Consider the following 26198-nt stretch of genomic DNA (forward strand, 5'->3'; position numbering starts at 1 on the left):
GGATGGCTTTGAAGTAATGGTAGGAAAATTACGATAGTCCATACTTCGGAATATCGCCCGTACGAAATTACCAGATAGCAAATGTGCTATTTTGGAGTCCATGCAGTGGTGTCAGCGGTGACTACACGGCAGAGGAAGGATCCGGTCTTTGGTAAAGACTGGATAAGGCGTACGGGAGGAGCAGCAGAGAGTCTTTGGCAGCGGTTGGCGGCAACCGAGGAGCGCTAGGGAGCGCTACATAGAACGAGCACGGCGAGCGTGAGTGTGAGGAGTCGGAGCTGGTATTCGTATCATCATCATAGTGTGTGTTGTGAAGTGAAATCGTGAGTACTTTAAACCTTACTTATTGAAACGAAACAAAAAGAAGATTAAAAACGTAACTTTGGGACATTAAATTCTACATTAGTACTTTGCAATTCTCATAGGGTCATTTCGCCTGTTCGCGTCCATCGCCCAATTCGCGTCCATTTTGCCGATCTCCTTTTAAAAATCCTCGAAAACAAGTCAACTAACACACCAATCAAACGAAAAGTAATTACCGCTAATACGTCAATGTATAAGAGGCACGCACACATATACAAAAGTCCTGTGCGTCCAACCATTCCTGTTTAGAAAAATAGTTAGTCTCGGCTGTTCAACAAGGAAGCTCACACGCGCTGCATATTTAGATAAAAATTAGTGTGCAGCGGCGTGTTTGATAGTAAGTTTTATATTGTTTTATGTGAATTTTAGGATAGATAGCTATTCTTCTATTTCTACAGTTTAATGATGAAAAAAGGTATGATGTTTATTATGAATTTGGTAATGTTTTTTATATTTAACGAATAAAATAAGGTGGACGCGAATTACTACATCGATTTTACAAAACTTCCACTTTGCGTCCACAATGGACGCAAACTATACCTATCCTCTATAATAATAAACCAAATTGCGTCCACTGTTTTCGTTAAATACTTGCTTATAAAAAAAATTTAAAACATACTGTTTAATATTAATGTGTATAGGTAAGGTCATTTTAAGAATACAAGTTCGCCCATCTGACCCTAAGTGAGCTACTTTTATTTTAATTGATATTTTTGTGCTTGTTTAATTTTTTCCAAAATTTGACCTAAAAACTGCCTAAATTTTTTTCTCGCGTGTTTTTAACCGCTTCTGTTATTTGATATTAATATCAAATATGTCTTTAGTCAAATAAATTCAATTTCAGATCCAGATAATGATTGGATAGCTAGTTACGAGCCGCGAAAGTTTAACAAAGGTACAAACCACGATAAAAATTTCAACTTGGAATTCGATTTAAAAAAAATTAAAGGTGATAGTGGATTGCCAATGATCTTAAAAACATCTCTAGCTTATCTTCTTTCCAATGATATGTCACGTCATGTAGTAATTAGATATTGAAATTCGTCAAAAATTCAAAGTTTAGGGAAGAAAATGGAACAATAATACAAAAGTAGTTGAATGGCTTCTTAACATTTCGTTCCGTTGGATACTGTTCAAAAAATAATTCGAGACGGAGAGTTTAAAAATAATTTCAAAGATGATCGTCCAGGTCAAAAATTGATTGAAAAATGTTTGGCCAGAAATAAAGAATTTTTTACTTAAACCAATGTTGAGAAGAATTATTTTTATTTTTTAAAGTGAGTTTTAAATGATGATAATGTTGATTTTTAATAATTAAGTTTATTGATAAATAAAGAAATGTTCAAATACAATCTTTCTTTATTAATTCTTAAAAATATCACCCCTATATTCCTTTTCTAAGCTGCTGGACGCTAAATGGTCCACGGGTGGACGCAATTTGGATTTTGTGGACGCAAACTGGGTATAACGCCTAATTCTGAAGTTTATCTATTTAAAAAGAAAACGCAAGATGTTTCTAATACAACTGAAAGTTAATCTTAAAATAGAATATATAATGAATACATTACACAAATTTGTCATAGAAATGAGTGCTGGGGCATTTTTATTATCGCCGTCAAACTTACCAACTGCACTAAATGGACGCGAACAGGCGAAATGACCCTATTTAATCTTAATTTTTAAACTGATTGTATATTTTGTGTTTCTGTGTTTGTGTAGTTTTGTGTATTTTTGCTTTGTGTGTTGTGTAAATATATTTGTAACTATGGAGCCGCTAGTTAAGGTCCAGGAGGCCACTAAGGCCGCAATTGTAAGGGCATTTACGAATTTTAAAAGGTCTCCAAAAGATAGACTGACTCAAGCTTATCTTGAGACCAGGCTAGAGGTATTAGAGCAACATTGGGGAGTCTTTTTCAAAACACAACAGGAAATAGTAAGCACGATTGATGATGATGAATGGCAGGAATCTGATTATTACAGGGAAAGTGTGTTTGATGATGTTGAGGAGCTTTATATGGAGTACAAGTCTCACATCAAGAATAATTTAAATAAGTTTCATTCACGGCCCATTTTAGATTCACACACAGAACCAGCTCAACACTCAACTCAGTTTAAGTTGCCTGAAATTAAAATCCCAACATTTTCAGGTAAATACATTGAATGGCAAACTTTTAGAGAGCTTTTCATAGGACTAGTTCACAATAACCAATCATTAGATGCAGCACAAAAGTTGTATTATTTAAAAGCGTACCTTGTAGGAGATGCTGCACAACTTTTAAATAACGTTTCAATTTCAGCTGAAAATTACATAAGTTGTTGGGAAAAACTCGACCTTATGTACAACAATAAAAGATATTTAGTAAGTAACATTTTGAACCGTTTGTTTAATCAAAAATGCTCGAAAACTGAATCGGCTCAGGAAATAAAACATCTGTTAAGTACTACCTCTGATTGCTTAGAGTCGATTAAAAACTTGGGAGTGGATGTCTCCTCCTGGGACATTTTCATCATACATCTAATCAGTGGGAAACTTGACAAGGAAACTAGGAAGGCATGGGAACTAAACATTTCATCGGACGGGACTGATGAACTGCCGACCTATGAACAGTTTGCACAGTTTTTAACCGGACGATTCAGAGGTTTAGAAAACTTATATGAAGGGACTAGTTCTGAGAAGATTACAGGTAACAAAGGTAGCTCACAATCTTATCATTCGCGAAATGTACATATAATTTGTACATATTGTAAAGCTAGCCATAAGATTGTAAATTGTAAAAAGTTTGCCCACGAAACTAATGAAACTCGTCGGTGTTTTGCTCGGGAAAAAGGGTTGTGCTTTATTTGTTTGTACAACAATCACTCTGCCAAGGCTTGTAAAACCAACTTCAAATGTCATATTTGTAAGAAACGTCATCATACGTTGTTACATCCCAGCGGTTTGAAACCTACGGGAGATAAATTAGCGAAGGGCGTTGATTCTGCCATGCGGGCGAAAGGTACGAAATCTAGACTAGGCACACAAGTAGGGAAGTCTAATCAAAAGGTGGTATCATTTTCATCGACAAGTAATGAAACGGTCTTATTACCAACTGCCTTGGTTGAAGTCCAGTCGAAAAATGGTACATACCGCGGTGTGCGAGCCTTGCTAGATCAGGGTTCGCAAGGATCTTTCATAACGAAAGCAATGGTTCAGCGCTTAGGGCTGAAAGAAAAACCAATTGAACACGCCGTGACAGGTGTAGGCGGGGATAGTAGCTTATCCACGAAATCTACTGTGACTTTAAATATTAAGTCTAGGTTGGACCCAAATTTCAGTATGCAGGTAAACGCGTTCGTCCTGAAATCTATCACATCTGTCCTTCCATCAGTAGAGACGCGTCCAGTAGATTCGATCTACTTGTTATCACAGGACCTTGCCGATCCTGAGTATTACAAGCCTCACAAAATTGACGTCTTGTTAGGCGCTGAGGTATACAGCCAGGTCACACGAGCAGGTATAAAACGTAGTGCAGATAGGCGTGTATTAGCTCAGGATACGACGTTAGGTTGGATATTTTCAGGCGTCGTAGATACAAACTGTCCATCCAAAACCAAGTCATTTACTAACATTGCGGTAATGCATAGTAATGCAAGGAATAAAACACTTACCTCAATGTGTAAGCGGCAATACTGTTTTTGTAAACCTTGTAAATAATTTTAAAATGTATTCGGTAAACCAATAGGTTTGTTAAAATTGATAACTTTTTCTATGTGTTATAAAGTATGTATGTAAATATTTGTAGTATACTTACTACAATGCCTCGCAGTAGGCAAGGATGGTTCTTTTCTGTTAAACTTTATAATGTATAGTTTAATGTGTTACCTCTAAGGAAGAGATTTTTTGTTGTTTCTTGTTTTTTAAAAGTAACTAAAGGACATTCTGCAATAATGTCCTTTGGCGGGCGGAATGTACAGGTTTGTCTAATGACGGCCTAAGTAAAATTGTAAAGGTCGCTGATGTGCGACCAAACTGCTTGGCCGCGCGCCTGGCTGGCGAGAAACTTCTTTTTATTTTTCGTGTTCTTTTTCGATTGTCACTTTTTTCTCTTCTCGTGACTTTTCTACTCTGAACTAAGCAACATGTAATTTGATTTTATTTTACAATATAATTTTATTTTACACCACAAAGCCTTTCAATGAAATAATCTTTCGTAGTGTCGGTGACGTATTTCGTTCACTATCATTATGCTATACACTTATACAGCAATATAGTAAACAGGCCCTTCCTACTTAGTCTTTCAGCGCACTTGGTACCGTCTATGTTCATCAGAAATAATGCATTGAGATATAATGTAGTAGGTAATACTTATTACTTCAGTGAAATAATGTACGATTCTAATGATGAAAGATTTTTTCAAATCGGCCCTACGGAGCTTATTCAATACAAACAATCAAACGCTAGAACCGTAGAAACCTCGCTTGCTACACCTTTTAAAATACATCCCAAAAACTTCAAAAAGACACCCAAATAGTTTCCCCCGATTGCAACGGATCCCGGAAGTGTTCTCCATCCAACATGGCGGCACGTCCGGCGAACAATCGCGGTGAAATGGCGCGCAGTATTACTTCCGGTGTCGACAGTTTGGTGGACTGTGAAATTGGTGCGGGTAGTGTAAGAGAAAATTACTCTTTGGGGATCGAATATCTTAAAAAACATTGGACGCAAGAAATCAACACGTAATGTGATTTAGGTACGGTTTTTCCTGACTACTTTCGTGTAAAAGAAGGTACGAAATATAGGGTTGAATTTCTGCTGTAACATTTATTTATAATAAATAATAATAATAATAAATGATTCTTTATTCAAGTAACCAGGACTCAGTTTGTTAGTAACAATTGCACTTAAAAACTATGTTAGTTGAAACAAGATGTAAAATAAATTGAATTTAGATTTAGATTTAGAATTGAAATAAGTATCATAATAAATTATACTCATTTCAATTCCAAACCCACAATTAAGTGTGAGGTTATGCATACATGAGTCATCCCCGCTTCACTCCATAGGCTGTGTCACAGCAATGCCTCACGTACACACAATCCAACCTGCTCGCAATCATGGTCAGGATGCTGTTGCCACTACTCCGGACCCTGCGCACCAGGGATGCACATTTTTTGCGCATTGTTATTAATTTTTAATTGCATATTTAATTATTTATGCGAATGCGTAACAACGCATGGTTTGGTCAAATTCAATTTCTTTATTAAGGTAGGCGGTCATAACTGGCCGTCCAGGGTTCGACCCGTGGTATTCTCACTAATACCACAGAATAATAATAAGTACTAATACCACAGAATAATAATAAGTACTACGTACAGAAGTTTTACTTCGCGAAGGTATTTAAAAAAATGTATGCTCAATGTCATTAACAATATGGTGTAATTTAGCCTGTCTCAAGAGTCAAGCACCATTTTGTTGACAAACGTCAGTGATCGGCACTGCGCCGAAGCTATAGGGCTGACTTCGGTAAAATGATGTGACGTGAGGTGCCAAACTGCGGAAAATGGCGGAGGAAATACATGATTTAGCATGAATTATTATTCATGTCACATTCAATATTAACTACTTATTTACCTCTCAGTACCTTGAGGCAACTTAAAAAAGTACATTCTGTGTTTTTATTATTATTTAAGCAGTTAAATACTGCACAGTATTTAGTACACCATTTTCTTTATTTTCTTCCATCATACACAAGAATACCCGTGCGTGAGTCAATGTTCGCTCGTATGTGAGGCCTTGTCGAATAGTATCCTGTAGGTGGGCCATCGTGCGTGTTTTGTTTTCGATGTAAACTCGCGGAGATGAACAGGCCTGCCTCCGCGGTCATCCCGCTCTACACTGTGGGACTTACACGGCTCGTAGAAGCAAACTATGCTACTTATTAATATTTTTTGTAGCGTTAAGAGTTGCATCTCAAACTAAATTATAAATGACTTTAAAAAATCGAACTGCCTAAAGTGGGAATCGTCCCAAGACCTTTCGCTTGCCAGGCGACTGCTTTTCCTACTGAGCTACTTAAATGGATGAACCCGTCGAAATTTTCAAGTGTAATACGCTGTTACGGCCGCGTTTTATTAAATCACAATTGAATGAGGTACTGTTTCAACTTCAGCTGGTGTGGTTATCTCTAAGGCTGGTTTTAGTGTCACGCAGACTGTTAGTGCGGATCGCTCCGCACAGCCGATTTGTATGAACTGCTAGGGAGCGGAGCGGTTCCTCCGGACCGCATTACTCTAAAACGCTCCCTAGAAGTTCCTAAAGATTGGCCGTGCGGAGCGGGTCCACACCGGATGGTCCGCGTGACACTAAAACCAGCCTAAGAGCAAACTATTTATTTATAAGACCTTTCCTTGATGATATCTTTGTCCGCAGGCCACCCCCACTTCTTCAACCAGCTGTCCTGCGGGCTGGACATCATTTCGCTGGCGGGCGAGTGGCTGACAGCCGCTGCCAACACCAATATGTTCACGTACGAAATCGCGCCGGTCTTCATATTGATGGAGAATGTGGTGCTCCAGAAAATGCGGGACATGATCGGCTGGAAGACTGGCGACTCTATCCTGGCCCCAGGTATGAGCAGGAATTTTATTTGGTTATGATTTGTTATGCTGAAGTTCTCTTTTAGGAATTTCTTACGGACCGGAAGACGTAGTGTGGGCAGGCCTCCCAACTTGGTGACTAACGATTTAGTAAAGGTCGCGGGAACTGGATGCGGAATGCGCGGGAATTATCATTGTGAAAATTCTTTGGGAAGTCCTTTGTCCAGCGGTGGACGTGCTTGGTTGAAACGTTAACATTAAATGTGCTATTAACTATCAATCTATGCATGATATGCTGAACAAGCGTATAAAATAAGGTAAAACAGATAGGTACCTAACTATTGAAGATTCAGAAACTGAGACTCCAAAGTATTTTCCTTATCATGGCAATCCCATATTTATAAACAACGGTAGGTAAACACAACCAGTGTCGAACGATATATGACTAAAAGAAGAGCATAAAAATATGTGAACGTCAAATCTCCTCAATCCATCTGGACAGCACGAAGGGAATCTTCCTGTTGCTCTGATGAATTTGAGATTGTGTCTTCCTGCAGTGGAGACTGCATGACCTGATGATGATGATGTTTTGCCTGCAGGTGGCTCCGTGTCGAACCTCTACGCGTTCCTGGCGGCGCGCCACCACAAGTTCCCGCAGTACAAGGAGAAGGGGCTCACCAGCATCCCTGGACACCTCGTCATGTTCACCTCGGACCAGGTGATTATTGCTACAGGAGGAAATTGTATCACTTATACTTTAGATCTTTGTGGGATATGTTAAGAATGAAATGAAAGGAGCATGAAAATGGCTGGGTGGTGTAGGGAAATGAAACATTTTTTTTTAAAGATTATTATCAATGTGTATTGCACAAATTACTAATAGTCCCGTTAACCCCTCGTGTTAAGCTAAATAAATTTGTGTTACGAGTAGGCTCACCACAATTAAATAGTCGAGCGGCGGTGGGATTCGAACCCGCGTTCGACGGATCTCGAGTCGGCCACTCCGACCCCTTCACCGTTCGGCTTAATTGTTCAAGTTCTTTCAAGATGTCCGTGTGAGTTCACAGAAAAGTGCCAAGATTCTTCACTGAAACACAAGGAGGGCGGGGATCATTATTTAGTTCAAAGTTTGTACTTGGCACCGGCTAAACATGAAAACCGGAAAATCGATATTTCCAAACTATCACGAATGTTACTTTGTCTAGACTAGAAGACTAGATTAGAAGCCGACCAAACTATCGGTCGACTAAAAATCTATAGTCTGCGAGAAGTTTTAAACGTCCGAGCTCTGTCACGTTTGAATCTTTAGACTCGCAAACTACAGTACAGAATTTATATGGAAACGGCTGACACCAAATCAGTATCTGTGCGTTAATTGCCATGTACTGTGTGTCCTTACTATATTTCACCAATACTTATTGTTAAACTTGTGTTACTTATGGCTGCCGCGTGCGACACAAGCACAGCTTAGTGCAGCAGCCGCTAGAAGAACTGTTTGTAAACCTTTTGTTGGTAAATAAAATACTTTTTACTTTACATTACTTTACCTCCATATTGATACTGATTACCAGCCCAACTATCCTCCGACAAAAAAAAAATAGACTGCAGGGTTTCTTAGTCTAATCGCTCTGGTTTGTCCCCAGTGCCACTACTCCGTGAAGTCCTGCGCCTCGGTCTGCGGCCTCGGCACCGACTACTGCATCAGCGTGCCCTCGGACGAGCGCGGCCGCATGATTCCCTCAGAGCTGGAGCGGATGGTGCGCTACCACAAGGACCGCGGGAATGTGAGTGTGGAACTTTAGCTTCTAAAAGATAGAAGGTTTTTTAGCACATTATAAGACTGATTTTTAATAGACCGTGTCTTACCGATTTACCTTCCATGGTAGAGCTCTTTATACAGCAGCAAAATGACTTTGGACCTGAGATAAATGTGGAAAGTACTATAAACTAGGAAGCACAGTAAGGGTGGTTGGTCATTTTCAAGGTGACAGAAATAATTTAATAATAATAAGGGCAGCTTTGTGGCGAGCTGTTGGTGAGTAGCGACACCACGGGGCCAGTTGTTAACCCGAGTGCTCCCGAGAGTCGGTCAAGACCCTCGTCTTCGGCTTGCCGAAGTGGAATCCGAGAGGGTCTGCAGGACTTTCACCTCTGGCTTGCCTTAACCGGCCGGCCAGAGTGGAGCCGCTAGAGCTATATGCTCCAGGGGTGGAAGTGTTAAAGGGCATAACGCCGCGAGTAACCTCGGAGAAAGCGCAGCACACCTCTCTACACCCCTGAGCTGGCAGACGCCAATGTTGCCCCTCAGTCCGGTCTATCTATACGACCCATGACGCCAGGGGGGGCCCATTTAGTCGCTGGCTAGTCACCGCCTGCCATTTTTTCAGTCCGAGACTATGAACCAGGCAGGTGACCCGTAGTCTCCATCCATAGCCCAGTAACCAGTCCATCCATCCTTCATCCATAACCCTAGTCCATTCTCCAATAACTGCAATAGCTCCTGTGCACAGGCTGGGGCTGGTCTCTGGCTACATCCCATGATATAGTCAGAGACTAGATCCAGCATGTGCACCACTTTCACTTTTGTCGATTATTTTGCGCTTAAAACGGCCTCTACGTGTTGGATCTGTATCCCCACGCAAGCCTTATAAAGGACCGGGCCACTTTTGACCCGTGAGCTCCAAAGCGTACAAACATAATAATAAATACACTTTATTGCACACCAAAGATAAGAACAGAAAGAAAAGGAACACACAAGGTACAACTAGGCGGTCTTATTTAATAGCTAATTTCGACTCACGACTGCGGGTGTCTATGGGCGACGGTAATCACTTACCATCAGGTGATCCGTTTGCTCGTTTGCCTCCTATCACATAAAAAAAAAAAAAAAAAAAAAAAAAAAAAAACTCACGCCTTTGACTCTTCTGTGTACCTAGTGGTTGATGGGCGCGTTAACTTATTGACGTCTCACCTCAAGTATTTCAGTGAAAGCCTTTGTTTAATTAATGTCCTTTGGTTGAAACACACAAAGGAAGCATATCTCATGTACGGCGGACGATAGCACAGGACTATAGAATAGAATACAATATTCCTTAATAACAAAACGGTGTACAATATACATTTTTACTGCAAAAACGCCCGTATGACAACTGCATAAGATGGCTCAGTGTTTAGTCTGACGTGTATTTTATTGAAAAATAATCTGACAAAGGTGACTGAGTTTCTTCCGCCACTTCTTCTCAGCACCAGCCCATATGTTGTCCCGAAGTGGTGGTAGGGCAAGCTATATTTGGGACGTGGACGTGCCCAAAAAAAGGGCCTATGTACTGAATAAACTGCACTCAACATCAAATAAATCGCACCTTCCGTGACGCGAACTTTAAAGATTTTCTTCTGACACAATCATGGTGTCCCAACAATATTAGTGTTATGTATTTGAAAGCCCAATAAATATTCTTAAAGAAAAACACATTTCATTTCTTAATAAACGATTTTACTTAAACCATAAATGTGACTAGAAAAAAGACTTCACTTTGGGCTCACCTCTGGGATCAATTAGACCAATTTTTATGGTTATAAAACCAAATAATGATCTCACGTGTCCTCTTTAACAGATGGTCCAAGCGTAACTATCTATTTTTTAAAGAAGTGACTCTGGATCCTTCTAAAGACACATTTTTGAGGTAAAAACCTTTCCTTTAATGAAATGAAGTTTAGAACTAGGCTTTTTTAAATGGTGCCAATATTGGTGGGAAGTGGGGATGCATACGTTTGAAAGTACTTGTCGCGGGAGGTGCGATTTATTTGATGTCGAGTGTATTTGAAATTAAATTTGAAAGTGTTGTCGTCTGTACAAGGTTGTCTTTTGTTTCTCACGGTGTCTGACGTCACAGGTGCCGTTCTTCGTGAACGCGACGTCGGGCACGACAGTGCTGGGTGCGTTCGACCCGCTCATGGACATCGCGGATATCTGCCAGAAGTACGACATGTGGATGCACGTCGATGTGAGTCAACAAGCACTTTTAAAAATGAGTTTAACTACAACAAACGTCAAGTCAAACTACATACAGAAAACACCGGTTATGGTTATAGTTACCGTTAAAGTAAGGTGGTGCAACCCAGCCTAAGTAGACAAGACAATAAAAACACGCAGTTGACACTTTTAACTTTTAATCAATATCCAATAAGTACACAGACTGACCAAATACTGCGAGAGGAATACAGAATAAAAACATATAATGAGGGCTATCGTTTTTATACTTAAGAGTTGGCACCCCTGGCGATTGACAGGACCTTACTCTTGGCGCCATCTTGATGAGTGCAAATGCGATAGTCCTCCTACCACTTTCGCGCTCACCAGTTGGTGCCACTGTCTTCGCTACTAGCAAGTGACAGGACCTTACTCTACAGTGGCGCTAACTGGTGAGCGCTAAAACGATAGCCCTCATTGATATCATTCAACAATAATTTCAAGACTTCTTCTTCTTTTAACACTTCGAAACCTAAGTTGCATTTAAATTTGAAATGTTTTCCTATTTCAAATAGCTTTGAAATCAACAAATGTACCAACATGATGTAATAAACATGACCATGTCTAAATTGAGTTTGCGAACTAGTGATTTGAAAATATAAATAGTAAAATCTATGGGAGAGTCAATTTATTTTGAAACTTTGTCCTAATGCTAGAACACATAGTATTGCTAGAATAAATAGAAAAATATGATATTTTTTGCATAACAGGCCGCCTGGGGAGGTGGTCTGCTGTTCTCCAAGAAATACCGCCACCCGCGCCTCACTGGCATCGAGAGGTAAGTTACATCATTTATTCATTAATTTGTTCAGGTATTCCAATCTCAAATTATAGTTACTCACACTATACGTTTTTGTTACAATAATAACCGTATAAGATGATAAAGCGTTTAGCATTTATGTGTTACTGTAAATTGATTCACCTGTCTACTTTTTTTTAAATGTTAATTTTGTATTTATTAATTTTCTTATTTCATCAACAATCGTACATCTAACACCGACAAAAATAAAAATTGTTTTGCGCGAGAAAATGGTTAAGTGTTTATTTGTGATAGATGCAGATCCTGGCTCCACAGGAGTTGCATAGGGAATGAAAGATGTATCACGTATGAAGTAATGATTCTCAGGATTATTTTCCGTACAAATATACATTAATAAAAGCAGCACAAAACGCGAATGCATTAATAAAAGTAGACAATTTAAAACCACGGTTTGATCGGAATCCACTCGGTAATGCGGCGGGCGGGCTTACGCGCATTAGTGCCATCAATCACGCGCAGATGGCGCTAAACGTGCGCCAATATGCGCGCCCGACCGGGTGACAAGCGGGCCAGGGCTGACACTAACTATACTTACGAGCAAAAGTATGGAATCACCCTTAGTACTTACAAATAGTCAAATATTTTAAGTAAAAAAAGACAAGAGCCTTTAGATGTCTCATAATCGTTTTGCTCTGAGACCAATATTTGGCAAGTAGTTATAACCTTTAAACTGGTGCCTTTTCAAATTTAATCTTCATAATTATGTGAATGACAATACGATTTTGAAGCCACGATAATGAAGGTGGAATAGCCGACTCGAGATCCGAGGAACGATGTTTCAAACCCCGCTGCCACCGGAATACTATGGTGCAACCACTCGTCACAAAAGCACATTTAGCTTACCACGAGGCGAGGGATTTTTATGACTTACTACTCTTACTAGCTTTTGCCCGCGGCTTCACCCGCATGAAATTTAGTTTATCACAGATCGTCATAAATTATAGCCTATTATGTTAATCTGGGTTATAAACAATAATACTGTAAAGTTTGATCAAATTCCGTTCAGTAGTTTTTGCGTGAAAGAGTAACAAACCTCCAGACATCTAGACATCCAAACTTTCGCATTTATAATATTAGTAGGATGAATAAAAAAAATATAGAGATTATGAATAGTGATTCATAACTCACTTTTTTAGAATAAATAAAAATGTTTATACCAATACCTTCACAAAAGATATCAATGCTTTGTAAATGACAAAGTAAAAACACTACGTTGTAAAAATGAGACCAACCCTACAAAATCAAGGATTAAACATCGGCTACAAGAATCGTAGCGTCGTAGCACGTAGCAGCTCACACGTCACTCAAGCGTCTACGATTAATTGCTACGAGCTACGCCATAGCTGCTACATGCTTGACTGAACACGGCTTCAGTTATTTTTACCAGATCGTAGAAATAAGAAGGAAATATAAATTTATAATAAAGTGTTTATATTGCGATTTTTTGAGTTTTTGTGACTGTAAATGAGTCTGTTATGTTTTCCTATTCTCGTAAACAGTACAAGTAAAACTTTCAGGTTCTTCTAGAGTTGTAAAATAACGTTAGTACCCAATATGTGCTCTCCGAAGCACGCATAGTTTTGATATCGTATTTATTTTATTCTAATGATAAATGTCTAACCATAACCTCATCAAAAATTAATAGACTTATGCCCGTTTTCACCATCAATCCCTATTTTTAAGTGACCCCTATGAAAACAAATTTCCTGTTATGTGTTACCATAGGAGTCACTTAAAAATAGGGATTGATGGTGAAAACGGGCATTTGGCTAAGTTGCACCATCTACTTTAACATTAACAAACGTCAAAAATCTGTCAACCTAAAGCGTATCGTTATTGTTACCATTAAAAATTAGGTGGTGCAACTCAGCCATAATGTTTATTTGTATGAAATGCCGTTTCATAGCAATTCTACTCGATTATATTCAAGGAGGTTTTATATGCAAAAAAAAATCGAATTATTTTGACTTACATACTCTATCAGCAGTCTCCCTGTCTTACCCCTCGCTGCAACTGGATAGGTTTCGAGTCCCGATCCTGGAGGCGGACCGACATTGTGGCGTTTTTGTACAAACCCCTCAACACTTCGATATATCGATAGTCAATTTGGCACCTTTTGAGAGACTGAAGCACTGCCCAGGTCTCGACCGACGACGACGACGATCTGGTATAGGTCGCGGGAAGAGCCTGGATGCGGGCAGCGCAGGACCGTTCATTGTGGAAAACCTTGGGGGAGGCCTTTGTCCAGCAGTGGACGTCATTTGGCTGAAACGACGACGACTCAATCAGCACTCTTGATTTGTAAATAAAACACTTCCCAAATCCAGTCGCCCGTATCTTCCTCAAGCGGTCCTCATTAAGCACTCTCAAGCACTCCGCTGTCACTCACAGCCCTCCCTGATTAATTGCCTCCCTCCGGATAAAAAACAAAAACGCAACATTCCCGAGCTCTCGGACCATCCATCAAAAGGATTTAAAGCGGCTGCTTTTACACCGAACTGTAACGCAATCTATATACTTACACGTGTGTATATTACTATCATTAATTCAAAATCAAAATCAAAATAAAAAAAATCAAAATCAAAAATATTTATTCAGTTTAGACCACAAGTGGCACTTAAGATCGTCAAAATATAGTAAAAAGCAAAGGTAGCCCTTATGGGGCACTTTAAATGTCTCCTTATCTTTTGGGCCCTACCAGCGCTTCGAGACAAACATATTATGGCAAGTATTACGGCAAGAAATCATTCAATAATGTCATTACGATTGACGGTATAGTAGTTGGAATGAAGGAATTATTCATTTCAAAGGAAGGAAGGACAGTAATATTGATGTCATTATGAGTGTTAGGCACCTGTCTCACACAAAAATGTTAAGTACCTACGAAGCATACAACATAGGTACCTACTGTAAGAACTAGTTAGTACCTAATAATAACATAAGTTTGAAAGAGTTTTTTTTTTTAATTTTTTTTTATTACTTACTAGCTGACCGGGCGAACTCTATTCCGCCTTAAAGGCAATAAATAAGTCATCGCAATTTTTCCTTATTTGCTCACCGTTTAGACCTACCCTGGACTAGACAAACATTTTAAAACCAAAATCAGCTCAATCGGCCCAGCTGTTCTCGAGTTTTAATCAGACTAACGAACAGCAATTCATTTTTATTTATATAGAAGATAGATTATGACTGTTAGTTTCGGGTGCGCATTTAAAAGGCAACCCTTACTGACTGATCCATCAATTAAGTAAATACAGTAGTATTCAAAGTACATAGCCACATATTTATTGTGTACATTAATGATTGTGGAAAATAGCAAAACAATTAATTTGTTACCATTCATTACAGTCAAATTCCCAACGAACATTATTATTGCAATTTTTTCTCAATTAATTTCGTTCGGTGTAACGCCCAGCCTTAAACCGATCAACCCCAGCCTTTAAAGGGGATCAGGGTTCGCATCCCGGCTGAGTCAACAGCTGATAGTTCTCTCCAATATTTGCACCCTTCTGCGGGCGTTGATAACCAACTAATATGCATTTTAACTTGTTTGTTTGATTATAACAGAAGGTAATTTAAATAAACGGATTTGTCTCTAGTGTTAATTGTTTTTGATGTTTACTTTAAACAGAACGGGATTTATGAGTAGGTACCTGTGCTAATAGTATTTGCAAAAGCTTTCGTTTGTTTAAACCGCCTGGTTCAGGTCTTTTTGAAAAGTATTTTCGTATTTTACTGGTACTCATACTCCCGTTTGGTTGAGTTGAGGAGTGGCTGCGCCACAATAATCCGGAGTTTGACAGCGATCAATCTAGCGCCCTTTAGTAGGTAGCTGAATTAAAACGTTGTCAGTCAACCAATGAACTGTAATGGCATCTCAAAAATTTTCATTTACAACATTCTATGTCTCATCGTGTCGACAAATGCAGAGTAAAATCAAATTAAATCATGTTTAATTACTCGTACGTGAACGTCTGCTCGTTTGCCTCCTGTCACATAAAAAAACAACATGTTTATTGAAAAAAAAAAAGGAAAAAGTGCTGCTTAGACTCAAATAAACTTTACACCGAATAAGTGTAGTAATTTTTTCGAATCGGTTTTGTTGTTCAACAATCGTAGGGTAATTGCGCCGGTTTTCCGTCCGGCTCCTGTTTTCGTCCATTTGACCGACTTGCCACAAACAAATACGGAAAATTAGAATACCAACCTCACTTTCCGTGCAAGTTTGGACTTGTTACAATCTATAATATCTAAGTAACAGTTCTGCCTGCATGAAAATGTAATTTGACAAGTAATAACTCCAAAAAAAATCTACGGAAGTTGCTGCTGCACACAGGTGAATGGAAAACGTCGTCAAGTTAGAAAAAAAACGTGCCGGTAGGGAACTTTCATGGTATGTTTAATTACTGTTTTAGCTACTTTACGTAATGTTTTTGGCACGTATGTCTAATTATTAGCATAATAAACACTATTTTAAGGGTTTATTAAAGTTTTTGTATAGAAATCTTAGATAATTAAGTGGACTAATACTAGCATAACAATTTTGCAAGATTTTGGTTTTCGTCCACGTGGACGGAAACCCTGACACCTAGTTAATATTTTTAATAATCATTTTACTTCAATGGACCTACAAAATACAATGTTTTTTCTTCCAATATGATCTTTATTGCTATTACATTAAACATTTTAGTTTACGTCCACTTTTTAACAGTGATAAACCCATAAAAACCGTTAAAAAGATGTGGACGAAAACAAAAAACAGCTTTAAAAGTTGTTGTGTTTTCGTCCATGACGTCATGAGTAAGCACTGGGGTGGACGAAAACCAAAATTAGTTATTCCTGTAGATTAGTTTTCGTCCATTTGTCCTTCGACCTATTGCAATATTTTCCTAAATTTAGGTAAGAAACTTATTTAAATCTTTTTGATATCATTTGAAAGCTAACAAAATTACCTTTCAAATGATATACCACAATCCACAGTTACTGTATTGTAGAATTGGTTTTAAGTTAATAATTCAACTGCACCCTTTTTTCTACACAGTGGTCGAAAACTAGCGTACACTAGGACGAAAACTGATTTTTTTGGACGAAAACTAGTGAAATCGCCTCTTTTGCATAAAATATTTTTTATAAAAAAACCGTGGTATTTACTTATTGTCATATAATATTAACGTAAAGTAGACTATATAAGGACTAAAATGACATATGATACATATGAGTAAGGGTATTTTAAGATATTCATTTCGCATCACAAAGTTGGCAACTCCGATAATTGGACGAAAACTAGCGCACTTACCCTATATTTATTATGTGTAATGCTAGGTGGTATTTCAGAACCAAATACCTACCTACTGGATATACTTCTGTTATAATGTGTGTGCAATACAGTACTTATTATTATTCTGTGGCAATACTTACTATTTACTTTTCTTCCACAGGGCCGACTCCGTGACCTGGAACCCTCACAAGCTGATGGGCACCCTGCTGCAGTGCTCCACCGTGCACTTCAAGTACGAGGTGAGTCAACAGCCTACAAATAAAGAATTACTTTTGATTAAAAGGTCATAGCAGACTTATCAACTGGGAAAGGGATCAAAACCGTATCGCCTTTCGCGAGTTGTCAACGTCAACGTTTCGGTGTCGAAAAGTGTGCGTTGCAGTATGCTTTCTGGGTTGATAAACGGGCTACGTCCTCATTTGGTTCTGTTAATTTATCAGACTTTGTTAGTATGGAGGTATGTTTAAAAAATGGTGCGAGTATTTGACCAAACTAACAGGGAACTGGGAGTGTTTAAAGATAGGGATAGATGGGAGATCATTAGAATAATATGATGTTCAATAAAGAAAGAACATGAGATTTTCCTTGGAAATTTCGTATTTCGTTCAGTAGGTATTCAAACTTAAGATACACAGTGTATATGTCACCGGAAAATAACAAGACTCGTAAGTTGATCAATTTTCTAGGTAGTTGATCAACTCTCGTAAAATAATAAACGGCATTTGAAATGTACTATTTAACGTATGTATTTTAGTAAGTTGATTAATTTACGGCGTCTTACCGTTAAATCATCCGACAAAGGCAAGGTGCACGTTGATTGGTTAAAAGACTCACGTGCTCTTATACCGCTCCCCGCCACCCGGCCGCCGCCATTACCGGTTTAAACGTAAACAAATATAATATCTAGTCCGTACTTGTTTTCCTTTATTTACAGTAGCAAAATTAGCAATTGTTGTTTTGTTTGGTAATAATTCTCATTATAATGCGTGATTCTATTTATGATGAGTGAAATGGAGTCTGTAGTGGTAGAAATAAACGAACAATCAGTTAGCAATACTAGTTTTGTCGATCGAGAACACTTTGATGCAGGGTTACAAAAGTACTACAGTGGGCTAAGTACAGTTTATTTTCTGTACTTAGCCCACTGATTGTACTGACTGATTAAACTGATTATAATACTTATTATGAATATAACTTACAATCATAAAACTCTGAGCTCCAATATATTTTTTTAGACATTTTTCATTTACCTTCGGCAGGCAACACTTTTTTTGCATACGTAAAAGGCAACAGTCACCCCAAAAATTCAATTTGAAATAAATAGCTTTGTGATGAAAAATCAAACTAATTAATGATAAGATCTATTACTTTGTTTCATTATAAAACTAAAAATGCTTTTATTCAACAGTTTATATATTTTTAATAAATATTTTTTTAACATTAAGCACAGTTAAAGCAAATATCTTTGCGATGTTGAGGGCATTAGGGTAGTTGACATTTTATACGAGATGTCTTAACTTTTTTGTCCAGTTTTCTTTGACACAGCACTCACCTTGCCTGCTTCTGTAACTTTGCTAAAGGTGCACACTCAGGAGGTCCCTAGTTCATATTTAGAATGTCATGTGTAATTAAGCTCTATAATTCTCGTATCTCTCGCAACAGTTACTATATTTCGTTGAGATGTTTGACTCCAAGGTGATGGAACCAAGAAGACCAAACATGTCCGTTCTTACATACTAGCACGTTATGTTCGAATTGTGCTAGTAGAACGTCATCGTCGTAACAATTTTTCGCTATTGGAAATAAAGTCTTCCTCCTCCGACTGAACTGAAATACTGTCTTCAATTTTGGAAATCTTATTATCATCTGAGCAGCGTTTATCATAGAAATTGACATCAGCAAGTCTATAAATGTATTTTTCGATTTGACCATCCGAAAACAAAGCCATTTTTACTCCAAAACCAATAATTTACTTTAGCAACACGAAGAAATAAAGTATACGTAAAAGGCAACAGGGGTGATGAGTCACCCCAGCAGTGTCAAAATATCAAAAACAGGAACCTAACGCTATATGTTGACGAATGCGACTAATAGCTTTCCCTCCAATTAGAGAATAGACCAAACGACAGAAAGACACAACATCAGCAACTAAACGTATCAAGACTTTTTTGAACTGGTGGGGTGACCAGTCACCCCTGTTGCCTTCCGAAGGTTAACCTAATATAGCATAGACGAACTTGAATATCCCTATCTCTAAAATATAAATATTAAAACAAAATATCTAAGTGTTTGTAACTCTATGAATAAACACTTGCTAAATGCTTATAATTAATGCTGTCGACCAATCAGAGAAAAGTGTATTAAGTGACGGATAATAGTGTACCGTCAAATAGTACACTGGGCAACGATTGGTCCATTTGTGGATGATTTTACTTGAAGCAATATAGTAAATTATTAAATTACGGCTAGGTACCGTAAGTTGACCAACTAGCTAAAATTCAATGCGTTAAATAGTACATTTCAACTGCCGTTTATTATTTTCCGAGAGTTGATCAACTACCTAGAAAATTGATCAACTTACGAGTCTTGTATTTTCCGGTGACATATTGTATACACTGTGTAAGTACTGTTAAATAAATAAATATAATATTAACCCAAGACTGTCTCCAAATGTCCCCTCTGATTCCTCCTATAATTAGCTTCATAATCACGCAATCAATTATACGCAGAAGCCATTAAGTGCAGGGTAGACTCGTAAACGATGTCTGTGGTTAAAAGCTTTTGTCTACTTCGTTGTTAGGCCATTTAATACCTGTTTGTTAATTTGAAAGAAATAAAATATATTTATTTAGTATCAATTTCTCCTTATACCCCACGAATAAACTCACATGCATACTCCTACCTGTGCTCCTACTTCGAACTCCTCCTATGTTCTTCTGATTAATTTCGTTGCGGGTCCAATGACCGTTTAATTTTTCCCAGACAAACTTGACCTTCACTGGTTGTGTTTTTATTGGCGGTCAAGCTGTAGATCCTGGCTACACAGGAGTTGAAGCGAGAGGTGGGAATAGTCCTGTATGCATACTACTAGCTCACATCAATATTTATAAGACTATGTAGGTATTTTATGAAGACTGTAAATCCTTGAAAAAGAGGCTGACAATAGTGACTGAGTTACTTGCGCTGCTTCTTACAGCAGTGGTAGAGATAATACTGGGACGAGTAAGTGCTTTTTAAAAGCCTACTTTGTAGAAACAAAATGAATAAATAAAGAATGTTTAAAAAGCATTCGGTGTAAGAGATGTTCATAAAAATACTTGATGAGCAAAGCGTAGCAGAAAACAAATAATAAAAATTGCAATAAGAAATTGTTATTTCAAATTAGTTCCCAATTTTCCAATAGAAAAGTTATACCAAAAAAACTTACACTCAAAAACGAGCAATCAAAGCTGAAATTTAGAACATATTCCTTGGGGATTAAGGCTCTAAATGCGAGTAGATGTCAACGGAGGAGAGGAGGGCAAATTGGCAACATATGCTGGCAAGTGTCGGCGAAGGAATTTAATTAAACATGCCACGTGCCGCCACTGGGTAGGGAGGGGAGAAGGGGACATCGATAAACTATTTTCAGGTCTGATTTCGAGGAAGATGGCAAGCGTAGGACGGCCACCCACAAAGTGCGGACACATGGCCTCTTAAAGGTAGCAGGAAGGCGCTTTATACAGGCTGCTGCTAATCGGTCAATCTGGAAATCATTACGGAAGGACTATGTTCAGCAGTCACAATTCATCCTGTGGCTGAAATGATGGTGACGATGATGAAACTGTTTGTAAAGTTCATAATATACTCAACATTAAATAAATCGCACCTTCCGCGACGCGAACTTTAAAGATTTTCTTCTGACACAATCATGGTGCCCCAACAATATTGGTGTTATTTGAAAGCTCAATAAATATCCTTAAAGAAAAACACATTCAATTTCTTAATAAATGATTAACATATACCATAAATGTGACTTGAAAAAAGACCTCACTTTGGGCTCACCTCTGGAATCAATTAGACCAATTTTTATGGTTATAAAACCAAATAATGATCTCACGTGTCCTCTTTAACAGATGGATAGCGATTAATCCCAACTTAACAGTTTTATAGCCATAATAGTTGGCTCAAGCGTAACTACCTATTTTTGAAGAAGTGACTCTGGATCCTTCTAAAGACACATTTTTGGGGTAAAAACCTTTCCTATAATGAAATCAAGTTTAGAAGTAGGCTTTTAAATAGCGCCAATATTGGTGGGAAGTGGGGATGCATATGTTTAAAAGTGCTTGTCACGGGAGGTGCGATTTATTTGACGACGAGTGTAATATTTAAACGCCTGATAACTCCACGATCTAAATTTGCGGAAACTGCAGACTGGAAACTCTGTAAGTAACGTTTAATTTCGCTGCTTATTTACATATCACTGGCCCATGTAATTTTCCCAATGTATCGAAGGGTTAATGTTAAACTATTTTAAAAACCCTTCATTGTTGTGCCAGTTATTTAAATAAGGCACAGATAAAGAGAAACAATACATATGATAAAACTTGTATTTTACTTTTTTGTAAAGTTCCTGATTTGGCAGAAAGTTTTTAAAAAACAACTTCTTTCATCTATCAAAATGTAAGGAATAAATTACAATATCGATTCTCCCAATTTTTCCCCACTCTACCCGAAAAGTTTGGCGCGGGGGCGGAGTCACACGATTTATTACTTAGCATATTGAGTTGGCGTTTACAACCGCTAATCCATTCAATTATCCACACCCTTAAGGCACCCACTTAAGGTTGAATATCGCTCTTGAAACCTTAAGTTGTATCCACTTAATGCTTAGGGAAGAAGGTCGATTTTCGCCTGAAGCTGTGAAGGTATGTTAAGTAGTTGGGGGAGCCTGTAATACAAAGTTATGCGGGTAGGATATGTCGGAATGTTTGTAGGAAGAGGATAGAATTCTATTGACTACCCCCTGGTTGAGGTGTGACGTCACCCTATCTATTAAAACGTGCCATTTCGAATGATTTGGCAGCAATTTAGTCTAAAATAGTGCAGGGTAGTGAAAAGGCAAATAGGTAGGACCTATTTTAAAGAGTAGAAGCAACTTGAAGACAATAGGATAGGCAACGATGTGATTCTAAAAAGGTACAATATTTTTTACTTTAAATTTAGGACCAATAAAAGAAGAAATCACATACTGAGACTTGCTAAGGATGTTCCAGTGGCATGTATTGTAGTCTAGTATCACTGCTAATAGTTTCGATGTATTTTAATCGCCTTTACCATTCGCTTTCTAGGTCGAATTATTCGCAATCGCATCTTCTGGCTTGGGACATTACATGGACGTCAGAGACACATCACACAAAACTGACAAATGAAAGAAACACAAAAGTGAAATGGTACGATTTAGATGAACTTTGTCGCTGAGAAGCGAACTCTTCTAGACAACCCAGAGACTCTTCTCCTGACAGTTGTTAACTTATTAAATTATTTTTACTCCAGACATATTTAAGTTTATTCCCAGGGCAGAAACCTTACAGAATTAGCTGTACTCACGGCTTGACCTTGTCCCCAGGGCAGAAACCTTTCAGAATTAGCTGTACTCACGGCTTGACCTTGTCCCCAGGGCATCTTACTGAGCTGCAACGCCATGTCTGCCGAGTACCTGTTCATGACGGACAAGATCTATGACCCTCGCTACGACACTGGAGACAAGGTCATCCAGTGCGGGCGTCACAACGACATCTTCAAGCTGTGGCTGCAGTGGAGAGGCAAGGTGAGCTAATAAGGGAGAGTCCGCTAATTTGGACCAGTTTTTTTCAATCCCATTTTACACATAGTTTTCTTTTGTTTTTGCTAATGTCCATGGTATATAATAAAAGATACATTATTCAACTTACTATTTCATAAGTATTAATTAACATGATTGTTGTATATTTAGCACAAATCAACAAAGTACGAGTTCAGAGCTTCGGTCCAATTTAGCCAACCGGTTCGATAATTTGTACCACAGGGTTACTAAATTGGATTTCAATAAATTTCAAGCCTATAAAAAAACTATGGCAAAATATTATACGATACATTCTTAACAAATTAGGAAACGAAAAGGAACAGTAGTTAATAACATAGACAATCGATATTGTTTTACACGTTATCACGATTTTGAGTACAAGTTTTGTAATTCCAATTATCGTAACGCACACTTGTATCTAATCTACTTTGCCAGTCTTTTGCTTTCATTTATTGTTAGTCAAACATAACTACGCTATATAACTTCAAAATATGATTTACTAAAAAATATTTCAAAATCCTTTGGTAAAGTTCCATACAACTTGATGTGGTACAATTTAGCCGACTAGGTGATAGTGCTTTAAAAAAATCGGTAAAAAATATAGCTTATAAATACCGAAAAATATTTCAAATAATTGTTATCCACACTAATTTACGCTTCTAAATAATATATTAGAAACACCCTGTGATTAAATTTAACAAAATTACAAACTAAACATGTACTGTCAAAAGTTACTTGAAAACAATGAAAAAATACTTTTCAAAATAAAACACACGTGTTTGTTGTCACGGCAAAAACCACATGGCGAATATTAATTGATTTTAGTTGTGTATCGCTGAGTGTTGCAATTACAGACATTCAATAAATACTTTACGAAATATGAGGGTGGTACAATTTACCCGGCGGTACAATATACCGAACTCTCCCCTATAGGCTGTAAAGGCTTCATTCAAGGCTCGGAGTCACGCGCAGCCTATTAAAGGAACAAGAATGCCAAAATAACACCTCCAGGATTTAGAAGAAAGCAAGGAATGGACATACTGCATTGCTGCTGGAAGTTACAATACAAGGCTCAATTTTGCTGTTGCTTGTGTTGGCATCTTCAAGCTGTAGCTGCAGTGAAAGGGCAAGGCACTTTAAGCTTTTACAAAGATTTAGTTTCACTGATAGGTATTATGGCTACAAGAGAGCTATAGGTAACCGCATTTTCACTTTTTCCTAGGTTTTGATGACTCCAAACACATTCTTAGTCACAGCTTAAACCCCCTTCCCCTTGCTAACCTTTTCTAAAAGTAAGTTCATGACCAGTATAACCAGAAAGCCAATGACGACGTTCGGTATTTTTCAAGCTATCGTTCGGTAAACATGACTAACTTATTACGATTTGCGTGAAGTTCGGTGCTTTTCAAGCTGCAGTTAATTATGTCCAGCTTAATAAAGCACGAAATTCCTTATTGCACAAAAAGTGCCTCCCTTATTCATTTACTCGTACACTCTCTTTATTGTTTTTGGACGTGAAACAATAAGCTTCAAAACACTATAATAACAACCTGTTCAAAGACCCACCTCGTTCCCAGGGCACCTCCGGCTTCGAGCGTCTCATGGATCGCATCATGGAACTGGCGGAGTACATGGTGCGCCGGATCAAGGAGCAGCCGGACCGCTTCCACCTCATCCTGGAGCCCGAGATGGTCAACGTGTCCTTCTGGTACCTGCCGAAGCAGCTGCGCGGCATCCCTCATGATAAGAACAAGGAGATCCTTTTGGGGAAGGTAAGGGAATATTGGGACATTTACAGCTAAACTACTTAGAAAATTCTACTTATGGTCCTATGTCCCCTAGATGGGGCAGAGGGCGTCCACAACAGTCCTCCATCGCGTTCGGTCTTGAGCTATGTGTTTGATCTCGCTCCAAGTCTTGCCGATCTTCTTCGCCTCGTCTGCCACAGTGCGCCGCCAAGTTTGCTTGGGGCGACCACGTTTGCGTTTTCACACCACCAATAAATTGACGTACCTACTTTCTAAAACTGTCAAAACGAGACTTCCATAGATTTTGTATAGCAATACTAGCCAGGGACGTCACTATTTTTTCAACCAATTTAACTAAGTATTTTTTTTCAATTAAAATGCAACCAAAAATCTCAATTATTTACAATGAAAATGTCTTTTTAAAAAAGTTCAAGTGCTTTAGAATTATAAATATTATATTGGGGAATGATGTCAAATATATACCTACCTAATTCCCACCTGAAGCAATCGATTATTAATTTTCAGGTTTTTAGAAAGCTAAAATCTTATCTGGGGAAGTATAGTTATTCAGAGGAATCCACATTATTGCGGCTTTTGGTTTGCCGTAAATTCTCCTGATCAAATTATTTTCATGATTTGAATTTTTATAGCAACCTTGCAACGCTGACTTGACTGTTAAGTGAATTAAGACCACGATACTGCCTTAGGTCCAGAAGGTTTAAGGACCGGTCGCTATGGAAATCCTTGGGGGAGGGCTTTGTCCAGCAGTGGACGTCATATGGCTGAAACGAACGACGAACAAATTGCTTTAGGACAATGTCACTCCCATCTGTGTGGTAGCTTTCTTCCAGCAGTAAATCTAAAGCTTCTACCCTCCGCAGGTGTGTGCCAAGCTCAAAGGTAAGATGATGCAGGCCGGCACCATCATGGTCGGCTACCAGCCCGACGACCGCCGTCCGAACTTCTTCCGCAACATCATATCCTCGGCCGCCGTCACCGAGAAGGACGTGGACTTCCTGCTGTCCGAGATGGACAGGCTCGGACAGGACATCGTGGTGGATTAAGCAGTTTGAGTTGGTTGCGTGGCGTGGTGTTGGGGTTTGAGATTTGAGATAAAACTACGGAACCCTAGTAAAAGTAAAATATTTTATTTGCCAACAAAAGGATTACAAAATTAGTCTATTTTTCAGAAGGCTGCTGCACTAAGCTGTGCTTGTGTCGCGGCAGCCAATGTATAGGATGCAGATGTAAGATGCAGGAAAAGTTTAGCCCTTCAAGTACCGATTAGGTTGCACGAGATATAAAAAATTCTAATGGTTTGAGGCGGTAGCTTAGAGCCATGAGCAAGTAAATTTTACTTCTTCCGATTTGATTTTAAAGTTTAAGTCATTGAACGCCGAGACGCTAGACACAATGGAAATTGTATTGTTCGAGGCTCACCGGTGAGCCGCGTGGCGTCCAACGTGTTAATCAACTTAACTGGATGTAGGAGTATCTTAAGGTTCGGCCAAACCAACGCGATCACTCGCGATCAGCCGGCGTGCAGCGATGGCGATCAA

The 26198-nt window shown here is 38.5% G+C and overlaps 1 protein-coding gene across 1 annotated transcript in view; it reads left to right on the forward strand.

Annotated features, from left to right (window-relative positions):
• Positions 1-26018, forward strand: part of LOC135085066 (glutamate decarboxylase) — a 59787-nt gene extending 33769 nt beyond the window's left edge. The window contains exons 6-14 of the mRNA XM_063979846.1: positions 6773-6970; positions 7539-7657; positions 8583-8723; positions 10833-10943; positions 11680-11747; positions 17228-17306; positions 22727-22876; positions 24469-24663; positions 25521-26018. Coding sequence (XP_063835916.1) covers positions 6773-6970; positions 7539-7657; positions 8583-8723; positions 10833-10943; positions 11680-11747; positions 17228-17306; positions 22727-22876; positions 24469-24663; positions 25521-25703 — 1244 coding nt within the window. The 3' untranslated portion in view covers positions 25704-26018. The remainder of the gene's footprint in view (positions 1-6772; positions 6971-7538; positions 7658-8582; positions 8724-10832; positions 10944-11679; positions 11748-17227; positions 17307-22726; positions 22877-24468; positions 24664-25520) is intronic.
• The last annotated feature ends 180 nt before the right edge of the window (positions 26019-26198 follow it).

This window comes from Ostrinia nubilalis, chromosome 27 (genome assembly GCF_963855985.1).
Source record: "Ostrinia nubilalis chromosome 27, ilOstNubi1.1, whole genome shotgun sequence".
Lineage (NCBI taxonomy): Eukaryota > Metazoa > Arthropoda > Insecta > Lepidoptera > Crambidae > Ostrinia > Ostrinia nubilalis.